Below are 18,365 nucleotides of genomic sequence, written 5' to 3'. Positions count from 1 at the left end.
ACCTCAGGCATATGGGGCCAGTGCCCTACCCTTTTGACCCACAGGTGCCGCCCTCTTTTTTTTTTTGAGACAGAGTCTCACTTTGTCACTCTTAGTAGAGTACCGTGGCATTAACTCACAGCAACCTCAAACTCCTGGGCTTAAGTGATTCTCTTGCCTCAGCTTCCCCAGGCACCTGCCACAGCACCCAGCTATTTTTAGAGACGAGGTCTCACTCTGGCTCAGGGTGGTCTTAAACCTATGAGCTCAGGCAGACTTTATTGGCCAAGTGGTCTCCCAAGTGCTGGGATTATAGGCATGAGCCACTGTGCCTGGCCCTGATAAAGTCCTTCTTATACTTATACCTTGCCCCCAAGAGGTATGTCATACACTGTGACCCCCCATTCCCCTCCCTTCTCTCTTCTCCCCGCTATCTCATTCCCCTACCCTACCCTTTGTATTAGCTCATCTACTTCCTCCATATTAGAATTGAGTACATTGGATTCTTGCTTCTCCATTCTCGTGATGCTTTACTAAGAAGAATGTGTTTCAGCTCCATCCAGGTTATTACAAAAGATGTAAAGTCTCTATCTTTTTTAATGACTGAATAGTATTCCATGGTATACATATACCACAATTTGTTAATCCATTCCTGGGTTGGTGGGCATTTAGGTTGTTTCCACATTTTGGTGACTATAAATTGAGCTGCAATCAGCAGTCTAATGCAAATGTCCTTATGATAAAAGGATTTTTTTTTTTTTGAGACAGAGTCTCAATATATTGCCCTAGATAGAGTGCTATGGTGTCATAGCTCACAGCAACATCAAACTCTAGCCCTCAGGAAATTCTTTTGCTTCAGTCTCCCAAATAGCTGGAACTACAGGCACCCACCACAACACCCGGCTATTTTTTTATTGTAGTTGTCATTGTTTGGCAGGCCCTAGGCTGGGTTCAAACCTACCAGCTCCATGTGTGTGGCTGGCACCCTACCCACTGAGCTACAGGTGCTGAGCCAAAAGGATTTTTTTTCTTGTGGGTAGGTGCCTAGTAATGGGATTGCAGGATCAAATGGGAGGTCTAATTTGAGTTCTTTGAGGATGCTCCATACTTCCTTCCAAAAAAAGATTGTATTAGTTTGCAGTCCTACCAGCAGTGTAAAAGTGCTCCCTTCTCTCCACATCCATGCCAGCCTCTGCGGCTTTGAGACTCAGGGTGGTTTCGATTTACATTTCTCTAATGATTAGGGACAATGAACATTTTTTCATATGTTAACCATTCATTTGTCTTCTTTAGGGAAGGTTCTATTCATGTCTCTTGCCTGGTGATATATGGGATGGTTGGGTCTTTTTTTTTTTTTTATTAATTTGAGTTCTCTGTAGATCCTAGTTATCAAGCTTTTGTCCGATTCATAATATGCAAATATCTTTTCCCATTCTGAAGGTTGTCTATTTGCTTTGGTTGTTTCCTTAGCTGTACAGGTCTCTTGATATTTGCAATGACCAACTCAGTGTGAAATTCTTCCCTGATGCCTTAGGCAATTCAATTTTTACTTTGGGTTTGATTTAGGTTGGCCCCGGCTCAAATGGGTTGTAACAGATTCCAAGTACCTGTCAAAGCCACCTAAAGACTGGCAGCCACACATCTCACCTGCTGGTACAGAACCAGCGTACGTCGAGGTAAGTCCAAACACTGTAAAACATGCTTTCTGGCTTTTCCTTTGGCTTCAATTGCCATCTTTGAAAATATAAAGGTAACTTTTTGCAGTTTTAATGTTAGAAGATCCTGCTGCTTTGTGAAGTTTCTATCTTTTGGTTTGTAAAATGCCTTTAGTGAACCTTCTGTTCTAATTATTTTGAGTGTAAATATGCATTCAAGAGAAAGACAGGAAAGAAATTGATCCTTCATATAAGAAAGTAACAAAAGATTTCAGAGAAGGCCAGGTGTGGTGGCTCAATCCTATAATCCCAGCACTCTGGGAGACCAGTAGGGTAGATTGCTTGAGCTCACGAGTTCAAGACCAGCCTGAGCAAAAGCGAGACCCCATCTCTACTAAAAATAGAAAAACGGAGGCAAGAGGATTGCTTGAGCCCAAGTTGGAGGCTGCTATGAGCTACAACACCACAGCACTCTACCCAGGGTGACAGCTTGAGATTCTGTCTCAAAAAAAAAAAAAAAAAAAAAAGATTTCAGAGAAGTACAAGGGAGGTTGGGAGCAAGAGAATGGAGAAACAAGAAAGGAAAATAGCTGTGTTTGAAAAGAACACATTCAACAGATGAAAGAGTAAGAAGGAACAAATGGCTAGCAGGTTTGGTATTGAAGGTTAATGTAGGAATGTAATTGACAGGCAACAGGATCTTGTTGAGGGATTAAGTCCTACTGCATACCAAGTACCAGGCTAAGTGCTTTAAATGCATTTTCTCATTTAGTCCTAAATATACCGTGAGGTTCAGGTTATTATGGTAAACTTTTTTTATAGATGAGGAGACTAAGACTTAAAAGAACTTGAGTAACTGATGGAAGGTCACATTACTCAAAAGTGGCAGAAGGAAACTCTGCCTGACTCTAATAGCTATACCGATCACCACTCTGCATCCTACTTGGGACATATATTCACCAATTATTCCCTAAATTAATGAATAGCCAAATTAAATTGGCTCAGCATATTGGTTTACACATGTAATCCTAGCATTTTGAGAGTCCGAGGTGGGAGGATCCCTTGAGGCCAGAAGTTCGTGCAGACTGGGCAAGATAGCCAGACCTCATCTCTACAAAAAATAGGAAAATTAGCCAGGCATGGTAACTTGCACCTATAGTCCCAGCTACTTGGGAGACTGAGGCAGGAAGATCACTTGAGCCTAGGAGTTTGACATCATAGTGAGCTATGATGATGCCACTGGATGCTACCCTGGGCAGCAAAGCAAGACCCTGTCTCAAAAAAAAAAAAAAAAATATATATATATATATATATATCACAAATTAATTATTTTATTTTATTTTTTTGGAGCCAGCGTCTCACTTTGTTGCCCTGGGTAGAGTGCTGTGGCATCATAGCTCACAGCAACCTCCAGCTCGAGCACAAGTGATCCACTTGCCTCAATTTTTTTATTTTTAGTAGAGACGGGGTCTTGATTTTTGCTCAGGCCGATCTTGAACCCATGAGCTCAAGCAATCCATCTGCCTTGGCCTCTCAGAGTGCTAGGATTACAGGCATGAGCCACTATGCCTGACCCCACAAATTAATAAATTTGTGAAAAGACTTGGGGAATATATCTCCCAACCTTGAACATTGTGATAACAAGTATAGATAACTTCAATAACTTTGACCATAAATAGAAAGAGAGTCAGTAGTAGCTCTGAGATGTGATGGGGTATGTTGGATACAAGGATGATTATTTTTGAAGGTAGAAGAAATCTGACTATATTTAAAGGACAAATAAGCGTTTAAAATAACAAGACTTAGTGATCAATTCTCAATCCATGTCATGTCTCAGTGGTGACATGTTTCGTCACTTCATTGCCTTAAAACTCACTAGCTTCCTGGACTCCTCCCTCTCAGTCCTTCTGTCTCATTTATCCTTCCTTCCCAGTCTTCTTCATTGCTTTCTATCATAAAAGGTGGAAGGCCCTTCATTAAGTAACTCTTGCTCAGCTCCTTGGCCTCATGAAAACTACTGTCTTCTGTGTATCTAGGCTCCTCCTATTTAGAAGTAACTTGCAGTTCTCACTTAGGATCCCACCATTACCAATAGCACTCTACTAGCGAGTTGAAAGTAAAGTATTTGTGGGTAAGAGGGAACTGTTAACAGGTTAGCAGGAGAGTGACAAGAATGAATTTGTTACAAAAAGATTTATGGGGATTGGTTGGGTTAAGAAAAGCAGTAAGGAGACTGGCTTTTACAGTTACCCGGGTGAGCCCAAGCACATGGAGATGGGAACAGAGAGAAATGGGTGGAGTGGAGAGATAGTAGGAAGCAGGGCTTAGGGACGGATGCTGCAGAGGGAGGAGGCGAGAAACACTCAGGTTTCTGATGTGGGCAGCTGGGCCAATGGCAGCATAATTCACTAAGATAGAAAAATACAGCAAGAGGAGTTTTCACTGATAGTGGGGAGGGTGGTGAAGAATACTTTGGGTTTTTGGGTTTTATGGGATTACAAGACATTCCAGGGGAACACTTGACTTTGGGTTTTATGGGATTACAAGACATTCCAGGGGAACACTTGACTCTAAGATCTCCCTGGAGGAGAGGCCTGGGTTAGAGATCGAGGACCAGAAATCATGGGGAGTGTGGCAGCCTAATGGAATAAGGTGACAAGAGAATAGGAAGGAGAGCAGAACTTGTAGGAAGTTACCAACATTGAAGAGACGGGCAGAGGAGGTGGAGGAGCAATGGGAGAGAGACAGGCACACAGAGAGAGACAAGAGAGGCTATGGGAAAGGAGCATCACCAAAGTTAAGGAAGGAGAAAGTGTCAAGAAAGAGAAAATAAATGTTGCAGAAAATTCTGATGAGATAAGATATGCACAATGTCCTTTTGACTTAACAATCAAAAAGTTGAGGCTTATCTGAAGGCAGTGAATTAGCTCAATTCATTGTTCATAGTCTGTTATAGATCAAACTCCTTATTCTACTCCCCATCCTCCAACCCCTGCCACTACTGTGTTTAACTAGTCCTAAAAAAAAAATTTGAACCAGATAAGGTGTGCATCAGGTACTGTGGAGGCTGAGGCAGAAGCACCTTGTGAGCCCAGGAGTTCAAGGCTGTAGTACGCCATTTTCAGGCCTTGTGTAGTCACTGCACTCCAACATGGGCAGTGCAGCAAGATCCTGTCCCTGACCAAAAAAAGGACAAAAGTTGATGTTCCTGGTAAAAAGGCAACTTAAAGGGAGCTTTGAGGGTAAAAGCAAAATTGAATGATTTGTAGAAGTGAAGAGGCCGTCCATTCACTGTCTCCCCTTTTGAGACTAGGAGCTGATGCACAGGGACCATATGTAACGCTCCTTTAACTCTGCAGTGCTGTGCTTGACATGAATTTCTTTGGTGTTGTGCTTCTGTTAATACAGCTCAAGTCACTTGTTTGTTGTAGCTTTTTTAGCAGCCACTTCACTTCACTTTAGACCCCTAAACTGGGGTCTTTTACACACACACAGGCGGTCACCAGTTTCATATGAGATGTTTGTTCCCAAGTTGAATTTGTATGCAAATTGGAGCAAGTGTGTTCCCCTACTACCTGTAATAGCCTCTGTTCTTAAGTGTGGGTTGTCTGTAACTCAGGGACTGCTTGCATTTTGGTTGAACTTTGTCATCCTCCAATCCTATCTTTGTGTAATCAGGGTTTGGGACCCAAGTCCATAGCCTTAAGTACTCATGTTAAACATGTCAAATTCAGCCCATTATGATGCATTTTGTTTTTGGATTCTAGTTTTGTCATTTGAAATAGCCCATTTTATTGTGTTTCTTACATTTTTGTTTTTGATGTTGTTTTTCCTAGTATAAAACAAGCAAAGAAGGGAGTGTAATGGGAGTTACGGTGTCCCGGCTGGCAATGCTGTCTCACTGCCAAGCTCTGTCGCAGGCCTGCAATTATTCTGAAGGTCAGACCTCACCCATGACTGCCCTCATTGTTAGCCTCAGACATGTGTGACTGAGCACAGTGCTTGGTGATTGGAATCCATTTACTGACCAAATTCAGAGGGAAATGCTCTGAGACATATTCTTGGCTTGCTTTTGTTTTCTTCTTCTTGTTCACAAATGTTCTATAATTTAAAGGAACCAAAATTCTGAGCAAACCAAATATGTAAACCATGATTTCTAGAGTACAGAAATAGAAAACCCCAATTAAGTCCAGGTGTTTATTAGCAGTAGAATGTCAGGGATCTCCCTCTTCCCGTGTACAGAGAGGTACCGGCTATATGCTGGGAGTCAGAAAGCACAAATTAAAACACAAGAAAGTGTTCTGTGGTTTTTGAACTTTAGATGTGTTAATGTATGTTGCATAGTGGCTTTTTGCTTTAGAATGTTCTTTCCAATATTGACTTTTTTTAGTGTTAATACATGTTCATTATAGAACAACATTGTTGTCTGGTAAAAATATATATGTATAATGAGAGCAATCAAAATACCCCCCCCCCAAAGAGATTGATTAAATTATGATGCATTTATACAGTGGGTTATTCCTTGAGATGTTAAAACTCATGTTCTTGAATATTAAAGATATGGGCAGATTTTTTCAGTATATCACTAAGTGGAAAAAGTGAAATGCAGAACAGAACCCAGTATGCCAACTGCGCCATGTTAGACAGCTACCTATACGTCAATGCCTTTAAGTATATGTGTGCGATATGTAGGTAAATATATATTTATATACACATAGCCGCATTTTTATTAGGAAGTGTAATTTTTTATACATATTGGTGAAATGTCCAGAGTTTCTAAAATAAGCATGTGTTCCTTACATAATTAGGGAAAAGTATTATTTTTGGGAAGAAATGCCCAGGTCGTAAGAATTTTTAGACTCACTGTGTTGTTCGCACGTCACCCTGTCTGTGCTCAGTTCTCCCAGGGGGCCCTCGAGCAGGAAGCCCCAGAGAGCTTCCTGTCATTTCTCTACAAGCACCAACTCAGTTATTTAGTGAAGTCAGGTGACATGATTTTGCCACTTAACACTAAAGATGATTTCCTTGTGTTTTTCCCTGTTTTTTTTATTTTAGGAGAAACAGTAGTCAATGTTTTAGACTTTAAGAAGGATGCTGGGCTGTGGCACGGCATGTTTGCGGTAAGCTACTCAGATTTAAGGTCTTTCGTATGAATCGTATTTACGATTAAGGCCTGCATGCTACATAACAAGAACATCTCTCAAGTGCTTGCCCCCAAAAGATTGGTAATATTTCCCAGAAGACATTTAGCCTTTGGTTTTTGACAAAATGTATTGAAAAATTTACCTGAATATGCTGCAACCAAGGAATGCAGTGACAAGGTAGATGGGGACACTTTCGTCAAGGAACAGGTAACATGCCATGGGTGTTAGAGAAAGGTGGCTTCCTTCCGGATCTGGGCTTCAGGGCTATTTTTATGGAAGAGATTACAGCTAAGCTGCACTTGGAAAAGTAGGTTAGCTTTGGCTTGGTGCCTGTAGCTCAGTGGCTAGGGCGCCAGCCACATATACTGAAGCTGGCAGGTTCGAATCCAGCCTGGCCTGCCAAACAATGACAACTACAACCAAAAAATAGCTGCGTGTTGTGGCGAGTGCCTGTGGTCCCAGCTTCTAAGGAGGCTAAGGCAGGAGAATCTCTTAGGCCTGAGAGTTGGAGGTTGCTGTGAGCTGTGATGCTTCGGCACTCTACTGTGGGTGACATAGTGAGACTCTGTTTCAAGAAAAAGGAAAGAAAAGTAGGTTAACTTTATCATTCTTTTGGGAGGAAAGGTAGAAAGAAGGCACATTTTAAACGGGAAAGTTACCCTATGTAACAAGCCATATGGGATCTCTAAGTTGAAAAAGGCCTCAATGCCTATAGTCCCAGCCACTTGTGAGGCTAAGGCATGGTCATTGCCTGAGTTGGAGGTTGCTGTGAGCTATGATGCCACAGTACTCTACCCAGGCCGAGAGAGTGAGACTGTCTCAAAAAAAGGGGGAAAGAAAAAGACCTGAGAGAGTATCTAGTCTCACTTCCTCAGATACTGGAGGAGCTGGGAAGCAGGAGGAAATGAAGCGTGAGGGAAGAGGAGGAGAACCCCTCTTCACCCAGGAACCCCTGCATTAGTAAGAGCTTTATTCCTTGAGTGTACCTATTTTCCAATTCTCTCCTGAAACCTGTGTCATTTTCTGTTTTAGCCAAAGTTAAAATCTCTTGTGAGGAATTAAGAGAACTCTCCTCCCTGTGATACAAAGTGTGAAGAGTTAGTTATAAACACCAACCTTTTCTTGTAACCAAAAGCTTATCACCAAAGCTAGAAACTTGGGGGTGTGAGGAGGAAATGGTATCTTGGTTTCTTTGGGCAGGTTAGGTGGTGAACCAAATAGCCAGTCTAAACACCAAGGCTGGGTTACTCTGCCAGGCTGCATCTCTTTGAGGCATCCTGGGTATGCTTGTTTTGGAAAACATAACAAGACCCCATCTCCTTTAAAAAAAAAAAATAAAATAAAATAAAATATACACACACATACACACACACACACACATACACAGACACGCACACACACACATACACAGACACGCACACACACATACACACACACACACACACACACCCCATGACCCAGCAGTACTACTTTTCTGTATCTACCCTAGAGAATCACTTGCCCCGAGCCCAGGGAAGCAAGTACAAACATGTTCCTTGAAATGTTGCTTGTAATACCAAAACATTGTTACTGATAGGGAGATGCTGAAATAATTGTGATATAGCCATACCAGGGAATACTGTGGAGCAATTCAAAAAGAATTATGTAGATCTCTTGTACTGATGTGTATAGATTTAGCTCTGAAACAACTTAAATGAAAGTCAAATAAGATATGTGTATACATAATATGATGCCTTTTACATTAAATACTTCATACTTTCATGAGGACAAATATATAAATGCAAATATTTAAAAAGGGACTGAAAGGATACATATCAAATTCATAACTGTGATTATCTCTGGGGAGGAGAGGAAGGAATCAAGTTTGAGGGTAGGTATCAAAGGAACTTCAGCCTTATAGTTAACATTTCAGATTTTTTTCAAGGAGCATGTATTTGAGTATTATTTGTGCTGTTAAAATTGTTAACAAGATATCAGCTCAGTTTTTAAAATGCTGTGTGTTTAGTATTCATTACTTTTCTTTTTTCTTTGCTTTTCAGAATGTAATGAATAAGATGCACACAATTAGCGTACCCTACTCTGTCATGAAGACCTGCCCTCTCTCTTGGGTCCAGAGAGTGCATGCCCATAAAGGTAGTCACCCACAGCATCTAAGCTTTACTTATGCAACTGTTTGAATTAAGATTTTAGAGATTGGCTCGGTGCCTGTGGCTCAAGCGGCTAAGACGCCAGTCACATACACCTGAGCTGGCGGGTTCGAATCCAGCCCGGGCCCTCCAAACAACAATGACAGCTGCAACGAAAAAATAGCCGGGTGTTGTGGTGGGAGCCTCTAGTCCCAGCTACTTGGGAGGCGGAGGCAGAAAATAGCTTAAATCCAGGAGTTAGAGGTTGCTGTGAGCTGCAATGCCACCGCATGCTACCCAGGGCGACAGCTTGAGGCTCTGTCTCAAAAAAAAAAAAAAAAAAAGATTTTAGTGATTTTCAAATTGTTCTTGTAGACACATTTCTGTGTATTGGTGGCTTAACAAATTTTACAGTTCGTTTCCTGCAGAACTGTGTATGTTGTCTATTTCATCTCACTAAAGTCCTTTTTATTATTTTTTTTTAATTTATTATTATTATTATTATTTTTGTAGAGACAGAGTTTCACTTTATTGCCCGTGGTAGAGTGCCGTGGCATCACACAGCTCAGCAACCTCCAGCTCTTGGGCTTAGGCAATTCCCTTGCCTCAGCCTCCCAGGTATAGGTGCCCACCACAATGCCCAGCTGTTTTTTTTGTTGCAATTTGGCCAGGGCTGGGTTTGAACCAGCCACTCTCAGTATATGGGGCCGGCGCTCTACTCATTGAGCCACAGGCACCACCCAGTAAAGTCCTTTCTTAAGTGTTTTTTTTGTTTTTCTTGAGACAAAGTCTCACTTTGTCACTCTTGGTAGAATGCTGTGGCGTTCATAGCTCACAGCAACCTCAGACTCTTCAGCCCAAGTGATTCTCTTGCCTCAGCCTCCCAAGCAACAAGGACTACATGTGCCAGCCACAACACCTGGCTAGCTTTTTGAGATAAGGTCTTGCTCTGGCTGAGGCTGGTCTTGACCTGTGAGCTCAGGCAATCCATCCGCCTTGGCCTCCCAAGTGCTAGGATTATAGGCGTGAGCCACCACACCTGTCCTTTCTTAAGAATTGAATAGAGCCAGGCACAGTGGCTCACGCCTGTAATACTAGTACTCTGGGAGGCTGAGGCAGGTTGATAGCTTGAGCTCAGGAGTTTTGAGACCGGCCTGAGTTAGTGCCAGAACCTGTCTCTAAAAATAGCCAGGTATTGTGGTGGGTGCCTATAGTCCCACCTACTTGGGAGGCTGAGGCAAGAGAATCGCTTGAGCCCAAGAGTGGTTGCTGTGAGCTATGACACCATAGCACTCAACCCAGGGTGACAGAGTGAGATTCTGTCTCAAATTAAAAAAAAAAGAAAAAAGAATTGGTATGAATTCCCCGAATTCTGAGCCTTGATTTGAGTGTTGAAAATTTCCTCTACTGGGGCCATGCCTGCAATCTTAGCACTCTTGGGGGGGGGAGGGCAAGGCAGGTGGATTGCTTCAACTCAGGAATTAGAGATTAGCCTGAGTAAGAGCAAGACCCCGTCTCTACTAAAAATAGAAAAAGTAGCCAGAAGTTGTGGTGGGCACCTGTAGTCCCAGCAAGAGGATCAATTAGGACCAAGAGTTTGAGGTTGCTATGAGTTATGATGGTATAGCACTCTACCCAGGGCAACAGAGTGAGACTCTGCCTCAAAAAAATAAATAAATAATAAATAAACAAATAAAATTTCCCTGCCCAGTATACTGTAACCTGCCTAGATGTCACATTGAGCGAACAATTGCGTGTTCAGTCAGTCATCTAACTATGGTGTTTTGGATGGTGCCCGTAGCTCAGTGGGTAGAGTGCTAGCCACATACACTGAGGCTGATGGGTTTGAACCTGGCCTGGGCCAGCTAAACAACAACTGCGACAACAACAAAAAATTAGCCAGGCCTTGTGGCGGGTGCCTGTAGTTTCAGCTACTCGGGAGGCTGACACAGGAGAATCACTTGAGCCCAAGAATTTGATGTGGCTGTGAGCTACAGCCACAGCACTCTACCCAGGGTGACATAGTGAGACTCTGTCTCAAAAAGAAAAAAAAAAAAAAGAATTGCTTAAGCCTAAGAGTTTGAGGTTGCTGTAAGCTGTGATGCCATGGCACTTTACTGAAGGCAACATACTGAGACTCTGTCTCTAAATAAATAAATAAAAAGGTGCTTTCTTTCTTTCTTTTTTTTTAATAAGGTGCTTTCTGTTTCTGAGCTACTTGGCACAATCTCTTTGAATCCTTTTTTATTTTCTGTAAGTGAAAATTATGATTCCCAAAATAAGTAAATATGTTTTTATTATGGAACATTAAATGTATACCAAATTTAGTACATATGTGTATGTTAACTTCATCCCTTTTGAATTTATAGCCAAGGTAGCTTTAGTAAAATGTCGAGACTTGCACTGGGCTATGATGGCGCATCGGGACCAAAGAGACGTGAGCTTGAGCTCCCTCCGCATGTTAATTGTGACGGATGGAGCTAATCCCTGTGAGTATTTATGCAGTGTGGGTCTGGAAATATCCTTTCCTTTTTAGCCCTCCTTCTGTAAGCACTTTAAAAAACATCTGTATGGAGATGTAATAATTCACATGCCATTTAAAACATATGATTAATTGGTTTTGGTATATTCACAGAGTTTTGCAGCTGTCACCATGATCTAAGTTTAGAACATTGTCATAACTCTGAAAAGAAAATGGTCACTCCCCATTTCTCCCTACTGCCCCAGCCTGAGGCAGCTGCTAATCTCTCTCTGGATTTGCCCATTCTGAGCATTTCATATAAATGCAGTCATACAGTTTGTGGTTTTTTGTGATGAGCTTATTTTACTAAGCATGTTTTCAAAGCTTGTCCACGTTGTAACATCTGACAGTACTTTGTTCGTTTTATTGCCAAATAATATTCCATCATATAGATAAACCACATTTTATTTATTTGTTCAACTTCGGGCAAATCTGTAAGTTCTTTTTTCTTTTTTTCCCTCGATCTGTAAGTTTTCAAACTACTTTTTCTTGTTCACTCATTCGTATCCTTTCTCTGTCCTGTATTTATGGGTATTCCTTAAAGGAACACTCTGAGGGTGATTCTATGCTTTTTGACATAAATAGATTTTTGTCTGTAGTCCTTAATAAGAAAAAAAGAGAATATCACATAGATGAAGGTGGAACTAAGCCAATCCCAGATTTCATGGATTATGATAGTTCTTCAAGAAGACCTGCTAAATTACGAACTGGCTGCATATTGCCCGTAGTGTTATCTCTGATATTACAGTGTGTCAGTTTGGTAGGAACAGCCTCATTCCAGGTTGCAACTTTAAATAGTTTCAGTAACCTTTCATGGGCTTACTGAGCATTAATTTGCCCTTGAAATGTATCATACCGCCTCACAGGCACAGTAAAATATTTGTGTAGAATTAACAGCATACAATGTGAGTTCTCATGGGAAACAGGTACATTAGCTGTCTACTCTTAGTTGTTTTCCTGCAATAATGAAAATCACAATTTTAGCTGTAGGTTGATCTGTTCAAACTCCTTAGGGTCTGTGTCATCCTGTGATGCCTTCCTGAGTCTGTTCCAAAGCCATGGACTGAAACCGGAGGCCATCTGTCCGTGTGCTACGTCTGCGGAAGCCATGACTGTAGCAATCCGCAGGTACTGTCCAGGATCTCAGGTGCTCTTGATGTATGTCACAGCTTATTTGATTAATTTGACATTATTGGTAGAGAAAATGGAAATTATTTGTGTTTTTTGTTTTTTGGGTTTTTTTTTTGGTAGAGACAGAGTTTCACTTTATCGCCCATGGTAGAGTGCCATGGTGTCACACAGCTCACAGCAACCTCCAACTCCTGAGCTTGGGTGATTCCCTTGCCTCAGCTTCCCCAGTAGCTGGGACTACAGGCGCCCGCCACAATGCCCGGCTAGTTTTTTTGCTTTTTGTAGAGACAGAGTTTCACTTTATCACCCACGGTAGAATGTCATGGCTTCACACAGCTCACAGCAACCTCCAACTCCTGGGCATGGGTGATTCCCTTGCCTCAGCCTCCCAAGTAGCTGGGACTACAGGCGCCTGCCACAATGCCGGCCATTTTTTTGTTGCAGTTTGGCCCGGGGCTGGGTTTGAAACCGCCACCCTTGGTATATGGGGCTGGTACCCTGCCCACTAAGCCACAGGCGCCATCCAATGTTGATTATTTGTTATCAGAGGAAATTTGTTTTCTTACATATTCCTATTTTTCTTTTGATATTATTTAATTTGCCAAGTTTTCTTTTCAGGCCTGGAGTTCCAGGGGCCCCTTTGCCAGGAAGAGCCATTCTCTCAATGAATGGATTGAGCTATGGGGTGATACGGGTCAATACTGAAGATAAAAATTCTGCACTAACAGTCCAGGATGTGGGGCATGTAATGCCTGGTGGTGAGTTATGGAGCACCTTTTGGTTTTTCATAAAGATTTTTCATCAGAGATAATAGAGCTAATAAAATAGTATATTCAGACCAGGAATCCTAAATTCAGCACTTAGTCATTTAATTTTTCAAATCCTCTGTTAAAGATAAGTAGCTATGATCATGTTGACCTTCCAGCAGCATCATATGGTTTATTAATTGTGAATGTTTCAGGTGCACCTCTTTACCTGGAAGGCTAAGTACAGAGTAATGCCAGTTATCTGGTTTTCACTGTAATTGCCATTGGGATTGGCAGAAAGTTAGGGTGCACTGCTTCTGTGAGTGTTTGAGTTCAGTCTGCCTAGGGATAACACCTAATTTGTCTAACCTGCTTCTTTGGGCTTTGAATTTCAAATATACCAATGTAGTTTTATTTTTTTTTTTATTTTTTATTTTTGAGACAGAGTCTCAAGCTATCACCCTGGGTAGAGTGCCATGGTGTCACAGGTCACAGCAACCTCAAACTCTTGGGCTTAAGTGATTCTCTTGCCTCAGCCTCCCATGTAGCTGGGACTACAGGTGCCCACAACAATGTCCTGCTATTTTTTGGTTACAGTTGTTGTTATTTAGCTGGCCCGGGGGCAGATTCAAACCTGCCACCCTCAGTGTACCTGGCCAGCGCCCTACCCACTGAGCGACAGGCGCTGCCTCATTCGGTATTCTTACTGCCACACAATACATGGAAAAGTCTCCTAGGGTCATGGGCTAGACCTTTTATTTTGCAAAGGTTTCCAGAATATTTGTCACTTACCTATGTTTTCTGTATGTTAGGGATGATGTGCATTGTTAAACCAGATGGACCGCCCCAGCTCTGCAAAACAGATGAAATTGGAGAAATCTGTGTCAGCTCCAGAACAGGGGGCATGATGTACTTTGGGCTTGCTGGTGTGACAAAAAATACATTTGAGGTACCTGTTATTAACATTTCACAGGGAAAGTATTAGGTGAGGTCAGGATGCTACTAGGGATCCCCTGGCTGACAGGACACAGGGTAATGTGGGATGAGAGTGCAGACTCTGGTGCTAGACTGCCCAAGCTTAAATCCTGACCCTGCCATTCACTAGCCTTGGGGGAGTTGCCTAGCCTCTTTGTGCCCCAATTTCCTTATCTTTAAAAATGTTAGCAATAGTAGTGCTTACACCTCATGGGATTATTGTAAAGACTAAATGAGTTGATGTTTACAAAGTGCTTAGAAGAACACCTGGCACTTGGGAAGTGCTCTTGTGTGTCTGTCAGACAATTAAAGAGTAAGAGGCCTCACAGAAATTCACTCTGGTGAACCTGAGCTTTATTAGCTCAAATTTTTTTTTTTTTTTTGTAGAGACAGAGTCTCACTTTATGGCCCTCAGTAGAGTGCCGTGGCCTCACACAGCTCACAGCAACCTCCAACTCCTGGGCCCAAGCGATTCTTCTCTTGCCTCAGCCTCCCAAGTAGCTGGGACTACAGGCACCCGCCACAACGCCTGGCCATTTTTTTTTTTTTTGGTTGCAGTTTGGCCGGGGCTGGGTTTGAACCCACCACCCTCGGTACATGGGGCCGGCGCCTTACCGACTGAGCCACAGGCGCCGCCCTATTAGCTCAAATTTTAATTTTGAAAGTTCAATGACAGTGGCTTTATCTCTCAAGAAATTAATAGAAAAGGCCAGTAAACTGAGGAAAAGAAATTCAACAATATCACTACTAAAGAAATAGATTTAAAGTAATAATGGATATCTTTTTTTGTACCAGATTGGCAAAATTTGACAACACAAATATTAGCCAGGATGTGAAAAAAATCAGACATTCTGATATGGTGCTAGTGAAGTGGGAATTGATACAACAGATTTGTAGGCCAACTTGTAAAAAGTGAAAAGGTTCATGCCTTTTGTACAAATACACAAAATACTAATATATATAGCAGTATTTATGAAAGCACCATTTATAATAGCGAAAAATTAGAATGACCTACCCAGCAGTAATAAAAGACTGGTTACATCCTAATAGCTGCCATTTCCTGAGTACTGACTCTGGGCCAGGCACCATGCTTAGGTTTGCATTCCTTAGTCTTACTTGAAGACTGTGGGAGGCATTGAGAGAACTCTACTTTATGGCTGAAAAAACTAAAACTCAAAAAAGTCCAGGAACTTGCCCCAAGTCCACATAACTAGTAAGCAGATCCAGAACTTGAACTGACTTTAGGAACTATACAAAGCTGTTTTACAGAGTGGGCTAGATCTACTCTTACTGACTTGGAAGACTATCCAAAGTATGTTATGTGAAAAAGTAAGTTGCAAAACAGTTATATAATATTATCTCTTATAAAAACTCTTAATATATTAATATATGTGTTTTTTAAAAGTCTAAAGAGATAAATTATCAATACCGTTATCACTTTAGAGAACAGAATTATAGGATTCACTTTTTACGTAATGTTGGTTTAATGAGCACATATTACTGTTGTAATTCTTTTTAATAAGGCCTCTAAAAATTCAAAAACATTTTCTAAGAAAAAGCAAAGTTTCTTCACTTTCTTTCTTTTCTCCTCTAGGTGATTCCAGTGAATTCTGCAGGCTCTCCTGTTGGGGAGGTGCCATTCATCCGGTCAGGATTGCTGGGGTTTGTAGGGCCAGTAAGTGATGCTTTCATGATGATTTTGGTACATCTGATCCAAATATTTGGACTTTAATTCACAAGAAAGAAGAAATTCTGATTAGTCTAAGAATGTTACAGGGCCACTTAACTTATATTTAGAGCAGTTCTTGTAAAGATGTCATAAAATGAGTTAATGTTTATTGTTTCCATTACCCAAGTTCATTTGACACCTTCCAACTAAGACATTATTTTTATTTTCAAAACTCTTTTCACTTATTCTTGATATCTTTCTTTTATTTCATTAACATGTTGCAATAAATTAAAAGAGTGCTAGAAAAAGTTCCCTTTGGTAATAAGGGAACCCATATTACAGAGTGTTCAAGGCATTTTCATACAAATTATTGGCACTACACTATGTATAATAGTAAATTTTCAAATGAAAACAATTTGTTATTCAGCACATGGTGTTTATAGGCACTGAGTTTACAAAGATAATCAGGACATGAAAAGCCTATTCTCAAAGAGTTGACAGTGAACTTGATGAGCTCACAAGGACAGTAGAGAGCCAGGTCAGGAAGGGCTTTGCATGACTTAATGGACAGTGGGATTTATTTTGTAAGTAATAGAGTCATTTGTTTTTTTTTAGTTAAGCCGTATCTTTCCATTCATCTCTAATTAGTCCTACCCGCTCTTTCTTTTTCTCGTAACAGCTTAAGTCATTTTAGTGGAGATCTAATTTTATTTTATTTCTTCCTTATCATTTACGAGGGGTGCAACAAGGACATTGGGCTATGCAGCTCACTCTCCTAGAAATATTATTTGCGCCTACTGTCTTGACATCTTCACTCAGCACTAGGAAATTTTCTTTTTTCTTTTTTTTTTTTATTTATTTATTTATTTTTTTTATTGTTGGGGATTCATTGAGGGTACAATAAGCCAGGTTACACTGATTGCAATTGTTAGGTAAAGTCCCTCTTGCAATCATGTCTTGCCCCCATAAAGTGTGACACACGCACTAGGAAATTTTCAAAGACCTCTCTCCTTTTAGCGTACTACTTCACTCTTGAAGTCCAAGATGGAGCTTCAGCCCTCAAATATGCAGGCCAGGAAACAAAGGATAAGCTGCAGTCCTCTTCTCTATTAAGGAAGGTTCCTGAATCTGTGCAGCACTTCTGTGTATATCTCATTGGTCTGAACTAGTCCCACGGCCGTACCTAGCTGCAAGGGAGGCTGAAATGAAGTCTTTATTTTGGTCAGCTAAACCCTGCTAAAAATTCTGTTACTGTGAAACAAATACAGAAACAGATGTGGGGAGATTGACAGTGACTGTCTCATTCTCCTCCCAGCACCATAGCTTTTCAGGCTGTGTTGGAAATGGCTGTTTCTTTCCTGTAATCTGTGATGGACCAGTAGCTTCTTGAGGATATAATGGTAGGCTGGGTCTTATACACAGCCCAGTCAGTGTATGATACTACATTGTACTCAACAAATCAGTGTGTGACATTCACGTGAAGATAACTATTAGACAATTGAATATGTGTAAATGGCTCCTAAAGAAATTTAGGAATTCTGCAGTGAATAAGAAAAGTTAATTTTTAGCAAATGGATCAGGGAAAATTGTTTATACCATGATGCTTGGAGGCTTTTATAGTAGAATTTCCTGCTGCTCTGTTATCTTACTGCAAAAAGAGGCTCCTACAATGTTCCTTACACTTTTCTTTGTTAGCATATTTCTGATTTTGCCAGATGGAACAGCCTTACCCTTAAGAACCTGAAACAGTCATTCTTACATTAAAACTATTTTAATCTCGGGCGGCGCCTGTGGCTCAAGGAGTAGGGCGCTGGTCCCATATGCCGGAGGTGGCGGGTTCAAACCTAGCCCTGGCCAAAATAAAAAAACAAACAAACAAAAAAAAAAAAAACTATTTTAATCTCTTCCTAATTCCAGTAGTAAATGAATTAACTTTTTTTTTCTCTGCAAATAAACTGTGAAATCCTGGTTGCTTTCATATAAAATTCCTCCCTAAAATAACTATGGACAAATTCCCTTCTATACTATAAGACCCCATTGGCTACAAAATGATTGCACAACTACAACTTGGACTCTGGCTAACAAATGCAGTGTAACCTGATCATCCATACCCTCATATTAATTTAAAAAAAAAAAAAGATGCTACTGATTTCTCCACCAATATCAGAGATGTCAACGTGTGAAACATTTTCCCTAGGATTCATAAAATATAGCATTGAGGGCTTGGCGCCTGTTGCTCAAGCCGCTAAGGCGCCAGCTACATACACCTGAGCTGATGGGTTCGAATCCAGCCCAGGTCCGCCAAACGACGATGGCTGCAACCAAAAAAAAATAACCGGGCATTGTGGCTGGCGCCTGTAATCCCAGCTACTTGGGAGGCGGAGGCAAGAGAATCGCTTGAGCCCAGGAGTTGGAGGTT

At 41.2% G+C, this 18,365-nt stretch overlaps 1 protein-coding gene across 5 annotated transcripts in view; it reads left to right on the top strand.

Annotated features, from left to right (window-relative positions):
* The window catches only part of DIP2B (disco interacting protein 2 homolog B), a 264,807-nt gene that overhangs the window by 196,913 nt on the left and 49,529 nt on the right, over nt 1-18,365 (top strand). For all 5 annotated transcript variants that reach the window (XM_053557999.1, XM_053558000.1, XM_053557997.1 and 2 more), the window contains 9 exons: nt 1,546-1,655; nt 5,471-5,573; nt 6,690-6,754; nt 8,818-8,911; nt 11,274-11,393; nt 12,439-12,553; nt 13,175-13,314; nt 14,115-14,251; nt 15,872-15,952. In XM_053557999.1, the coding sequence (XP_053413974.1) occupies nt 1,546-1,655; nt 5,471-5,573; nt 6,690-6,754; nt 8,818-8,911; nt 11,274-11,393; nt 12,439-12,553; nt 13,175-13,314; nt 14,115-14,251; nt 15,872-15,952 (965 nt within the window). The remainder of the gene's footprint in view (nt 1-1,545; nt 1,656-5,470; nt 5,574-6,689; nt 6,755-8,817; nt 8,912-11,273; nt 11,394-12,438; nt 12,554-13,174; nt 13,315-14,114; nt 14,252-15,871; nt 15,953-18,365) is intronic.

Source organism: Nycticebus coucang, chromosome 12 (genome assembly GCF_027406575.1).
Source record: "Nycticebus coucang isolate mNycCou1 chromosome 12, mNycCou1.pri, whole genome shotgun sequence".
Lineage (NCBI taxonomy): Eukaryota > Metazoa > Chordata > Mammalia > Primates > Lorisidae > Nycticebus > Nycticebus coucang.
Note: the sequence above shows the minus strand (reverse complement) of the source record. Positions and strands in the feature narration are given on the sequence as shown.